The sequence below is a fragment of the Centropristis striata genome, chromosome 2 (genome assembly GCF_030273125.1).
Source record: "Centropristis striata isolate RG_2023a ecotype Rhode Island chromosome 2, C.striata_1.0, whole genome shotgun sequence".
In the NCBI taxonomy this organism is placed as follows: domain Eukaryota; kingdom Metazoa; phylum Chordata; class Actinopteri; order Perciformes; family Serranidae; genus Centropristis; species Centropristis striata.
The window spans coordinates 7417173-7429975 of record NC_081518.1 but is presented as its reverse complement, the minus strand read 5'-3'; the positions used below and the strand labels follow the sequence as shown (position 1 = coordinate 7429975).

General features: G+C 36.6%; 1 protein-coding gene across 3 annotated transcripts in view; it reads right to left on the bottom strand.

The window, feature by feature from the left end:
- The window catches only part of dpep1 (dipeptidase 1), a 13853-nt gene extending 1050 nt beyond the window's left edge, over nt 1–12803 (bottom strand). The window contains exons 1-10 of one of the 3 annotated variants that reach the window (XM_059359544.1): nt 12692–12803; nt 10972–11085; nt 10590–10716; nt 8616–8748; nt 8367–8517; nt 5765–5834; nt 4657–4833; nt 3157–3241; nt 2962–3037; nt 1853–1988 (exon numbers count right to left, since the gene is read on the bottom strand). In XM_059359544.1, coding sequence (XP_059215527.1) covers nt 1853–1988; nt 2962–3037; nt 3157–3241; nt 4657–4833; nt 5765–5834; nt 8367–8517; nt 8616–8748; nt 10590–10716; nt 10972–11018 — 1002 coding nt within the window. In that variant the 5' untranslated portion in view covers nt 11019–11085; nt 12692–12803. Of the gene's footprint in view, nt 1–1852; nt 1989–2961; nt 3038–3156; nt 3242–4656; nt 4834–5764; nt 5835–8366; nt 8518–8615; nt 8749–10589; nt 10717–10971; nt 11861–12691 lie in introns of those variants that run through there. The other 2 variants (XM_059359552.1, XM_059359536.1) reach the window with 2 other exon arrangements.

Sequence of the window (12803 nt, the reverse complement as noted above, 5' to 3'; positions counted from 1 at the left end):
ATACATAATGAAGATGGATAAGACAAAGGAAATTAAGGCAAAATTTACTGTGATCTCTTTTAATCTCCCACCCAATAAATACCCCATTACAAAAAACTAAAACTAATAAAAACTAAACTAAAACTAAAGCATTTCAAAAAAATAAAAATAAACTAAAACTAGCAAACTTACTCTAAAAACTAATACAAACTAACAGAATTTGAAAACAAAAATTCACAATGAAAATTAAAACTAAAACTAATAAAAATAAATATAAAATATTATAACCTTGCTAGGGAATTTACTATTCCAATGAGGGCCCTCACAAAGATAGAAGTACAAGAATGTGTGTGTGTGTGTGTGTGTGTGTCCACCTGCTACCAAAGCTCCATCATTAAAAAAAAGAAAGAAGCTATTCGTAATTACTTTTATGACTCTGATTAGTATTTATGCTGCATAACAGACACCCAAACCATTTATTTCTATATTTAAATGCACCGCATTAGACACAGTTTGCTTTGGTTTACTTCACTAATTTTTAGTGTATTTAAAGAAAATAAACAATAGGACATTTCTTTCCCAGAAGTGACAAAGCAAAGTTTCTGCTGATGGAAAATGTGTTGGCTGAGGTCTATAAGGCTTCCCCTTTTTACATTTATTATTTTTTGTACAGTTCCCTTTAGATTTATAAAACTAAAATGAAAGATTAAAAACAAAATACATTTATATTACTGTTTATACACCGGCAAAATGAATATACACTCTCGTGCTCATACCTCAGTTTTATATTTGTTAATCATCTCATTTAAAGATTAAATAAATTTTATAAATTATAATTATATATATATATATATATATATGTGTGTGTGTGTGTGTGTGTGTGTGTGTGTGTGTATAAATAATATATTTAAATATTAAAAGATATATTTTATGACACATTTCAAAGTAGGAACCAGCATAAAATGGGAAATCAATCAATCAATCAATCAATCAATCAATCAATCAATCAATCAATCAATCAATCAATTTCCATTGCTGAACAGACAATATTCACTGGATTACTTTTGATACTGAAGAAAATGTCTGAATATCATGATTACACAGTAAGATATGAAAGAGCAAAAGTGCTTCAGGGTGTGGTGGTTCTATACATTATGACATCACTATTGGCCAAACGCACATGTTTAAAGTAATAAAACTCAAACTTTAACGCTCACACGGTCATCTGTGCAATCACACGAACGCTCAAAGGAAATAAAATGGAAATGGAATGGACATTCTCTAAAACCCCTCCCATATGGCTTTAGCAATTTCACCCCAGGGATCAGTGAAGGATTTCTGATTCTGATTAAGTGCAGCATTCCACCCTTTTAAACTTTAGTCCCCAGTTTGTAGCTCAGGCTGTCAGTTTATGAATTTGTAGGCTCCAAGCCCAAACCATAAATAATCCTGAAGACATGAACGGATGTTCAGAACAATAAAAACCAGAACTAACAGACTGAGGAACAGTTTTTCCCCCAGAGCTGTGACCTCCATCACACCTTCTGCACACACACACACACAGACACACACACACACACACACACACACACAAACACGTCCTTAAAACTGTGACACTTTATTCACTCCACTTTAAATTGTTTTGTGCTGCAAAGCATTTATTTTTTCATCTTTTTTATATATGGAAATCTTTCCATATCTTGTTTTTAACTGAATGTTCTATGTCTCTTGGTCTTATTTATTGTCTGTATGTTTAAACCTTTTTTTATACCTTTTACTGAGCAATACCAAGCAGAATTTTGTTGTACATTGTACAGTGGCAATAAATAATCTTGAATCTTGAATTTTGAATCAAGTTGTGTGTTTGTTTCACCTTCTCTGTCTCCGTTAGGACTCGGAGCAGGTTGTTTCCTAGAGCAGCTTTGACCTCCTCATCGGTCCATCCTCTCCTCAGCAGCTCAGCCACCACGTTGGGCACCTTGGAGACGTCCTCCAGACCCTCCGGAAGTCTGAGAGGACAATGAGCAGCTCGGTTTTTCTTATGTTTTACAGTTTCAACCCAGCTTCACAGTGTTGTGACTTGATCCCTGTGTAGATATGAATGGCTCATTCTAAGCCAGGGGTCTCAAACTGAAATTACCCATTATCCTAGCCTGGCATCGCAAGATATTGGTCTGGAACCTCTCTGTTCATTGTCAATGTGTGTTATCAACAGGTTCAGAATCAGAACAACAAAACGTGACCTTCAACCAGTCAGAGCAATACTGTGCAAGCCAGTGTGGTGCTTGGTCTGTGGCGGTCTGGTCACAAACTTCCTCAAATTAAAGTTAAACATTACACTAAATGTGTTCCTGAAAACATTTGAGGTGAGAAATAAGCAACGCGTATTCTTATTTGGTCAGTGCTGCTAGTTTGACAGTTTGATCTGAGTTATAAAAGTTTTCACGCCCGCTTGAGGTGGATTTTGTCTTTTCCAAAAAATAGTTGATGTGCTAAATATGAGATGTAGAAGGAAAGAGGAAACGCTGTATCGAACATTTAACTCACATGACTGTTTCCCCAGAACCCAGAATAATATATACTAATAATAAGTTGTTTCCACTGAAATGAAAGAACAATTAGAAGTTGCCCAATTTAATCAAATTCCTGAAGGCTTCTCTCCATTTTCAACCTCTTTTTTGTTGTTGTTTTCTCTCTTGCACAATCTTTACTTCTTCTACTGTTTACTGATAGATTAGTCTACAGAATTACATAACACTGCCATCTTCTGATGAAAGAACATTAATGCAGCTTTCTTTATTTGCTCTTAACCACTTGATGGATTTTAAAATTTTGCTTCAAATTTGCTTCGACTTTAATGGAAACACAGCTGTTGTGTAAAGCCTCTTCGACTGGAAATCTGTCTGATCAGGAGGGGGATGAGGCTATCTAAATCTTACACACTGGAGCTTTAAGTTGAAGTCTGAATGTTTTTTTACTCACCTTGTAACGCCGTCGTAATCTCCACCAAAGCCAACAATACCTGCCCCGCCCACTTTCTTTATATGGTCAAAGTGATCTATGATGAGAGCAATATAAAGAAAAAGGAAGTTCATGGTTTTTGAATAAAGAAAGACTGACACGTGTTAATATTTAACCAGGTTTACAGCAGCTGTCATGGTCATAGCAGCAGTTTACCAGCAACATCTGAGAGTTTAGCGGTCTTGCTGCAGGTCACGTAGTCGTTGTAGAAGTTCACCATGACAATTCCTCTTGTCTCATTCTGAAGAGAGAGAGAGACGGGATGGAACATGACAGTGAGACACTTACTGACCTAGAAACTCTGATCTATAGGATGGAGCGAGGCACCGTGTCATTTCTGCTTTGCTGAGCAGGAGATGTTCTATAGAGACTGAAAATGCAGAACAGGGAGTGATGTGACCTGGGCCAAGAGATGCATGCGAGCACACCAGGGTATTGACCTCTTATCTGTTAAAGTGCTCCTTTCTTTGTCACAACTCAGTTGTTCTTTATCTATTTGTTGTTTTACAGGGCTGTTTTGTTTACTGTTTTATTGCCTTTTACTGAAAATCTTTTATTGTTATGCACAGATCAAATAAGCCGCACACAGGGTGCCAATTTACAACCACTTTCAGCCCTTTGGTGCCATAAAGAGCATTTACATGTGTCATATGTGAGATATAAAGCAGTAAAGGCAGAATGTTTTCAAAAGGCTTAAAAGCTTCAGTTGGCTGGTCGTTTTACTGCCGTCAGGCTGTCTAATGTCTTCTGATACTTTCTGCTTTTTCATATTTCAATCACTTTCAACATCAATGGCGGAAAAAAGCTCGGAAACCATTCGTTTTTTCCTATTTCGTAAATATCGTACTTTTTATCCTCCACTCCATTTGTTTGACAGTTATTGTAAGTTTGTGAATAAAACTTTTCATGAGCTCATAAATGCAGTATATTGTTGGGAATTAACCTCTTAAAACTACTGCACAATGGCAATGAGCTAAAATCCTAAAATAGATAAATAGATATCCCATGTTATTTAAATCGGGGTTTTTTTCACATTAATTTTGGAGATGTTTTACTAAAAACTCTCTTGCTCCATAAAGGTTTGCCTTAAATGTCTGTTATTGTGTACAGGTGTGGTTAACAACATGTAGAAGAGATGTGGTGATTTGCAATTTTGTGACATAAAGCATGTCCTACTTGGAATATTGTTATTCATTTAGAAATTAACTATGTCTGAATTAATAATATTAATAATGCATTTTATTTTATTATGTAGATTAACTAAATTGTATCTTTTAGATTGAACTTCATACATGCCTTTTGGCCTTACAATTCTTCTAGATTTTTCTTTTGGGTGTGACAAATATATGAAAATTCCAATAAGAGGAGGTGTTAAAAGGTTAAACCACGGACTGTACGTTTTGTGCATAAACTGAATATCATGATGGACACATGACTAAAAAGTGAAGCCAAAACATCTTGCGCATCTCTGGTGGTAATTGGCTGCAGTAAAGGTTAAAAAAAAAATCACGCCCCCTCGATGTTAGGAGATGTGATATGGGCCAAACTAAAAAAACGATTAGAGAGAAGTTAAAAACATAACAACATCAACAACCAACCTCTCCCATTAATCCTCACAACCCTTCAGATTTAGACCCTTGAATCACAGACACTCACCACTCTCCTGAGGACATCATCGGGGACATTCCTCTTGTGTGGACAGATGCTGTAGGCAGACGAGTGGCTGAAGATGACCGGAGCTTTAGACATGTCCAGCACCTGGTTCATCACGGCTACAGTCACATGGGCGAGGTCGATCAGCATCCCCAGACGGTTCATTTCCACTATTAGTTGCTGTCATCGACAGGAATAATGATTTATACAATCAATCAAAACCGTTTATGGTACTAAAAACTATAAAACTGTTCTGTATCCCTTATCCCTTACATAAACAGTATGTAAAGTTTAAGAGATCAGGGGAAAAAAACAATAAAAAAAACAATAAAATATACAACATTATATTTTATATAGGCACTACATTTTAAAATGGTTTAGTAACAGGAGGTCCTGATGTGGTTTAGTACCTCGGACCAAATTACATGCTTGATCTGCTACCTCTCTATGAAGCATCCAGACCTGGAACTGGCTTATTGCATGTCCCAAGAACAAGAACTAAGCGGGGTGAGGCAGCTTTCAGTTATTCTGCTCCTCACCTGTGGAACAAACTACCTGTAGATCTGAGGTCTGCCCAAACGGTCAGCTGCTTTAAATCAGGACTAAAAACACTATTGTTGACTGCAGCGTACTCTTAACTTTAACACTTATCTTCTGTACTCTACTGCCCTTACTTTTTAACTATGCAATGTTTGACTTGTGCTTTTTTATTATTTTATCTATTTTCTTATCCTGCTGTATCTTATTTTATCTAATTTGTATTTTTATTTCCATTTCCCTGTTTTAACTGACTGTTTTTACTGTTTTCAATTGTGTCTTGCTGTTTTTAATGTTTATGTAAAGCACTTTGTATTACCTTGTGTTGAATTGTGCTATACAATTAAACTTGCTTTGCCTTATCTTGCCTTACATTTATCTAGTAGGATAAACACAGTATAAAACAGGAAAAAGCTCTTACATCACTTGCTCATCACATGCTCATCATGCCTGTAATAAACTGAAGTAAGATGTAAACCAGCACAAAGGTTTCATCTTTAAGACATTGAGATTTGTAACTCATTACACTTTTAAAGCATAATTGTAGCATAAAAAAATGCTTGTACATACTGACCTTGCCAAATGGAGACAGGCCATTGTGTTCAGACGGCTCTGATCCAGTGTCGACGAGCCAGTTATCGGCCCTGACAAGATAGAAAATAATCCACCATAATAAGAGACTTTATCAATCCATTATCTCTAACCGCTAATCCTGTTCAGGGTTAACTTCGGGTCTCCAGCTGACAAAGGGGCGACAACTATTCATACTCATGTATGGGGAATTGGTGAAACCCACAATAACAGTATTTCCACATAACTTTACACTTCTACTTAACTACATTTTAGGGCCAAATATTGTACTTTTGACTCCACTACATTTAGACAACAGCTTCACTTTCTTTTCTGGTCAAGATTTACTTTTACATTTGATACTTTAAGTACATTTTGATGCTAATACCTTTGTACTTTTACTGAAGTAAGTTTTGAATTCAGGACTTTTACTTGTAGTGGAGTAATTCTCTAGTGTGGTACAAGCTATTATAGTTAACGAAAACTAACAAAGTAACGAAAGCTAGAATTGAAAAAACATTTTCTTTAACTGAAATAAAAATAAAAACAAGAATTAAAAAAAAACGATAACTAACTGAAACTGTATTTTGTGGTTACAAAACTAACTAAAACTAACTAAAATTATAGTGAAAATGTCCTTAGTTTTCGTCTTTGTCAACTTTTTTCATACGTAAACCTTTTGTTTGATATGAAATCTATTTACAGTAATCTATCTGGTTTTATGACTTGATAAACTTATTGGGGCTGAGATGGATAAGACAAAGGAAATAAAGGAAACATTTATTGTGACCTTAGTGAATCTCTCACCCAACAAATACTGCATTACAAAAAAACTAAAAACACTAAAACTAATAAAAACTAAACTAAAACTAAGCATTTAAAGAAAAAAAACTAATTAAAACTAGCAAACTCACTCTAAAAACGAATTAAAACTTACTGAATTTGAAAACAAAAAATCAGAAATGAAATTAAAATGCAAACTAATGAAAAATCCAAAACGTATGTAAAGTTTTAATCACTACATCTTAATTTTTTTTTTGGGGGGGCATTTTGTAGGTTTATTGAGAGAGAGAGATACTGAGAGTGAAAGGGGGAGACAGAGGGGAAGACATGCGGGAAAGGGCTCTGAGCCGGATTTGAACCCGGGCCGCCCGCTTACGAGGACTGTGCCTCTGTGGTACGCACTCTACCAGGTGTGCCACCGGGAACGCCCCAATCACTACATCTTAGACGGTTATTATGTGAACGCAGGGATAAAACCTAATAGGTGTTTACAGGATCATATTTTGTTATGACACACACAAAGGCTCATGAGGTGTAAACGATACCCGCTTCTATGTTGCAGCTGGAAATACTGTACATATTCTGAACTCATACAAAAAAGTAAAAAAAACTGTAATCTGATACATCTCTTTGTTTCCTCAGGTTCATGGGGTTTCCTCTAACAGTTACAGGGCATTTAACCACCTTTTATTGTCTTCAAGAGAATCTGATACTGCTGCCTGGAGAGCTCAACGGGCCTGCAGGAATCCCCCGAGCTCCCCACAGCTCAGCCTGAACTGACCCCAACGTCTGATGATACACCAGACCGATATGACTGATCCTGACTGATAGCTCAGGTGATAAACAGAGAAATACTATCTTCAGTGTGCTGTAGCTACCCTTTTTATTGTTACTTTTACTTGAGTAAAATATCACTAAACAGGACATTTTAGTAGTGTAAAAGGAAAACAGTTCATCAAATGTCTCAGTCTAATAACAGTGTGAAAATCTGCTTAATGTCCTTAATATGTAACAGCTTTTCACCTTATGTATTTGTTCTTGTTGGTGTTTAAGTGTGGAAACTGGATCCAATCCCTGAAGACTTCTCTCCATTTTCTATTGTGGGTGGCCAGCATTGTCCGATTAGCAATCTCTTTTTGATTGTTGTTTTTTCTCTCTTGCACAACCCCTACCTCTTTCACTGTTTATTGAAGTATTCGCCCACAGCAATACTTTGTGTATTTGCTCTAAACCAGTTGATGGAAACGTTTATGGAACGTTTATTTAATGCAGCATTTCAAAATTTAGCTTCAGAATTCGCTTTGACTTTAATGGAAACATGGCAAAATCTAGCATTAAATGTGTTGATAAGTTAATATCAACCCAAACGAATGCTGCAAAAACGTATGGGACTTCATCTACTCATATTATCAATCGATTCATTGATTAATCTTACAGATTTGTGACTAGAACTAGGTGACACAAATCTCAAAACACAGCTAGTGTGGTTTTGGTACTTTCACTCAAGGAAAGGGTGTGAATACTTTCTTTATCATTGGTTCAGGGACACACACACACACACACACACACACACACAGGATTCCATCAAAGCTCTCCAGGGAACAACACCTTTCTTTGTTCTTTGGCTGTGTGAAGTGATAGGAAGCACAAGGTCGGCTCAGCCCTCTGGACCAGGATCTTTATATTAAAACCTTTGACCTTCTTTCCTTCCCCCTCTGCTCATTGTGCTGCTTACATCACTGCCAATGTCTTTGCTTGTGCTGTCGTAAGGTCACATGTATGAATGTCTCTTTGCTTGCTGGATGGTGTAATCAGGCTCTTACCAGGGCGTGTTGCAGGAGTGTGTGACCGTCAGGTAGCGGACCCCCAGCTGGTACATGGTGCGTAGAGAGCCCAGACTGCTGTCCAGGGAGTGACCCCCCTCCACACCAATCAGACTGGCTGTCCTGTTCATGTTGAAAGCCTCCATGATTTCTGTGCAGTGCAGACAGGAGAGATGAGGGCTCATTGAGAGGCGGGTACATCATAAAGAATAGAGAGTAGAGGAGGCAAACATCAGCTAAAAGTCTCACCTTCGCTACTGGTGGCAAACTTGAAGGTTTCTGGGTATTTTTGGCACAACCTGTGAACCACATCGATCTGCTCCAGTGTCTGTCTGACAGCATCTTTGTACTGAGTCTCACAGGGAACATATGCTGACCAGAACTGAAAGAGACACAAAAGATCATAAATTAATTACCAGGACAGCTTGGTTTCCTGGTAAGATTTATGGACCTGCAGAGTTCCTTATTACAAACACGTGTCTTTTTTGCTTGCTTGCTTGATTATGTTTGAGTATGCTGTGTTTGTGTGACTCATTATTTCATAACTGGAAAATAGCTGCATGAAAATGATAAAATGGAAATAAACAGTTAGTTTTGTGGTTTTGTATGTGATTACACATAAAGTCATGGGAAAAAATATTAGACCATCCTTGTTTTTTTCATTGCATTTCTTCATTTTAATGCCTGGTACAACTAAAGGTACATTTGTTTGGACAAATATAATGATAACAACAAAAATAGCTCATAAGAGTTTAATTTAAGAGCTAGTTATTTTGGTTATTATCAAGAAAACCATGGAAAATGGCTAGATATCAGCTCTTACATTAAACTCTTATGAGCTATTTTTGTTGTTATCATTATATTTGTTCAAACAAAAACCTTCAGTTGTACCAGGCATTAAAATGAACAATAAATTGAAGAAAACAATGGTCTAAATATTTTTTCCATGACTGTACGTACAGTACCTGAGAGATACAGTATAAATATAAACTTATTTTAAACAATTACAATCAACACGTCACAGTTTTTTTGAATGTGGTGATCCCTAAATGAAGGTTTTCTCGTGGTAGAGAGCATTTTACAGAGGAAGGTAAAGAGTTTATCAAGACTGGCATTGAATGAATCTCTTTCTGTATTCTCAGCAAGATCCATTCAATTTTCATGTTTAACTTACATTCAAAGCAGTCCCCTGATCTCTGACCTCAAGTTATCTGAATGGAAATACTCTTCCTGGGTACCAACAAGTCTCTTCTTTACATACCTGCTACTTTATGCTAATACCACACAGGTTAAGGCAAAGAGTTTTTTCTCATGCATGTAAAATGTGTTGAATATTTCTGCATGCTGGGGTCCCTAAACAGTGTTGGAATTGGATAAATTGGATATCACTCAAAAGCTGCAATTCAATGAGCCTTATCCATGCGTGTATACATGATGTAAGTCCTTATAGTAGTATTTTGTTGCATTAAAAGCATAAAAAAAAAAAAAAACTTGACCTTGCTGTAATCACTTGTTGTGACGTCTAGGATAATCACAGCCTCATGAAACTTTACAACCACAAACTAGACACCTGGAGTGTCTTGGGGTGATATGTTGGAGAAATGTTTGACCATTTTTATCCATTCTCGGCATAAAAACATGGCAAAATCTAACATTAAATGTGTTGATAAATTAATATCAACCCAAACGAATGCTGCAAAAACGTATGGGACTTCATCTACTCATATTATTAATCGATTCATTGATTAATCTTACAGATTTATAACTAGAAACTAGTTGACACAAATCTCAAATTAATCTTCAGGTTCACAGCTTTCAGATAATGTCCACCACTTCTTTGTGGCATTTGTTGTTGACCTGCTATCTCCCCCTAAAAATCCACTGCCCACACCCCAACTCTCTTTAAATGGGAGCAGAGGGGTTAATTTGTTGCTTTTCCTTAAAAAGTTGTAAAAAAAAAAAAAAGGAGATTAACTTGTGGATCTAATATAAATCACAAGTGTTTATGAAGCGGTTAAAAGTATCATTAGATCACAAGGTCTGAAAACAGCTCTCAGTGATAACACCACATATCTTAAATTCCAATGTTATCCTAAAAAATATGTGTGAAATGTGAAGCGGTTTTGAAGATGGAACATAGGATCGAGCTGCTGAGAATCACTTGACCTGAAGGATTGTTTGCTTTAATTACCCATTTCCCAGTACATTATGTTCTGTGTGTACCTGCGCTCCCAATCGTCCCTTCTTGATCTTCGGGATGTTGGTATGTGTTGTTTCCAGCTTGTTCAGATCCACTTTGTTGAGCTCATTGTTGAATTGCTTTCGAAGCTGCCAAGGCAGGTCGTTGTGGCTGAGAGATTAAGTGAAAAGTCATACTCTCACAGGCTCTTTTCCTCAAAACTTTAATCATAAACTGTAATTTGACAGCAGGGAGTAAACACTGGAAATTGCTTCCAGAAGTAAGAGATTTTACTACAGAAAACAAAATGTTAACTGCTGTTGTTGTTGTTGTTGTTGCTTCTGTGAATGTACAAACAGCACATAACTTTAAAGCACCAGCATGCAAAGCACAGTTTACTCTATGACAAAAGATATTTTCACTTACCCGTCAATGAGTGGGGTCTCAGACATCAGCTGCAGAGCTCGGGTCATGTGCTCATCCTCAGCCGAGTTGACAGCAGAACTGATCCACAGCGCCAAACATACAGCTGAGATAACACTGGAGAACATTTCTTAAACTTTGACACAATGTTAAACGCACTGCTCTTTTTTTTCCTCTTTTTGTCCCTAACTTTTTTCCCTGTTTGCTCAATTACAAGAATACACTTCTTGAAGTTCCTCTGACCTCTGAGTAGTCCTGAGTCTACTAACTGCTCTTGGAAAAGAATCTTTTTCAACTTTTCAATAATTCAATTTTTAGGTATGATTTTAATCTAATGGGATCCCGTCAGATTCTCACTCCAGCTTTCTGTCCGTTTTTGTCCGATTATGCCTGTGAAGATAAACTGAGCTCATTGCCCCTCCTCTGTCCTGAGTCTGTTTCTCATTACAGCGACAGCAGTCATAAATGCAGCACAGTAGCTTGATAATTCTTACAATCTTTGCAGTGGTGAACCAATACATGGTGGTTAATGTATAATGCACCTTTTGACTGATTTTCTAAAGTTCACAACATATAGCTTTGGGCACTATCTCTCACTTTTACATGTTTCACTTCAGAGCTGCTGAGCAGAAGCAGCACAGCCGTCTGGAGCACATTAAACATCTTCATTGTGTAGAAAAGTTTCATGCAAAGTCAGACTTTTATATTTATATACAGTGCAGCTGTGGTTTTCAAAGTTTTTGTGACCAGGGTACACCAAAACAAAATCTCAAGGCACACAGTACTTCCAGCAGTCACTTACTGTTTAAACTGTCTTCTATAAAGCCTTACTGGGAACTGTTTAGACATAAACCTAGACTAGGGGTTTTGTAGCCTAAATTCAATGAAACTGCAGTCATTTTAACTATATGTTTATGCATAATTATGTGTTTTTTTGTATGCACCGCAATATGGGTTATTTTGACCAAAGGCTCATGTGGGTCACTGTTGGTGGTTTCAGCAGGTGTAAGTGAAGTCGATCAGCCAAGCCACAGCGTCTCCATCTCACTCTTTTTGTGCCTAAAGTGAAATAACCTGTAACCGCTTAACAACATTAACCACCTGTTTAAAATAGCAATTATTACATTTAGATATGAGGACATGATGATCTCCTGCTGCCAGTAACAGGCACTCATTCTGGGGGTTACAGTGCACTCTGTAATTTAATTTAATTATTTGTTATTATTAAGTGTTTTTGTTCATTTTTGTTTGTGTATGTGTATATGTGACTGTTTACATGTACATATATGTATAAAAAAATAAGAAAAGGATAATTGTATTCCTGTAATTGGAAATTTATTTTTGTATTTTTCAATAAAAATTGTTTGGAAAAAAATAGGAATGTTAATAGTTTATTTTGATCAATTTACAAGATGCAAAGTGAGTGAACAGAAGATAAATCTAAATCAAATCAATATTTGTTGTGATCACCCTTTGCCTTCAAACCAGCATAGATTCTTCTTGGCATTTCTTCACACCTGTCTGAGACTTTTTCACAGTACTGTATACTACAGATCTTCACATGATCTGAAACTGAATCATTATTAACCATTTTCCACACAGCTGAATTGATCGAACTAGAATGTATTGTCTTTGTAACCAAACCTCATAAAACGTATTTGTCTGTGTCAAAGACTAGAAAAAACAAACAAGGCAAAAAAAAAAAGAAAAACAATTATCTTACAGAGCCAATGCTGAAGTGCCAAAAAACTGTAGCTCCTAGAATGGCCAAAAGTCGCTTCCCATAGACACCTATGTTAAAATGCACAACTTCACAGCAAAAATAACCATGTTTA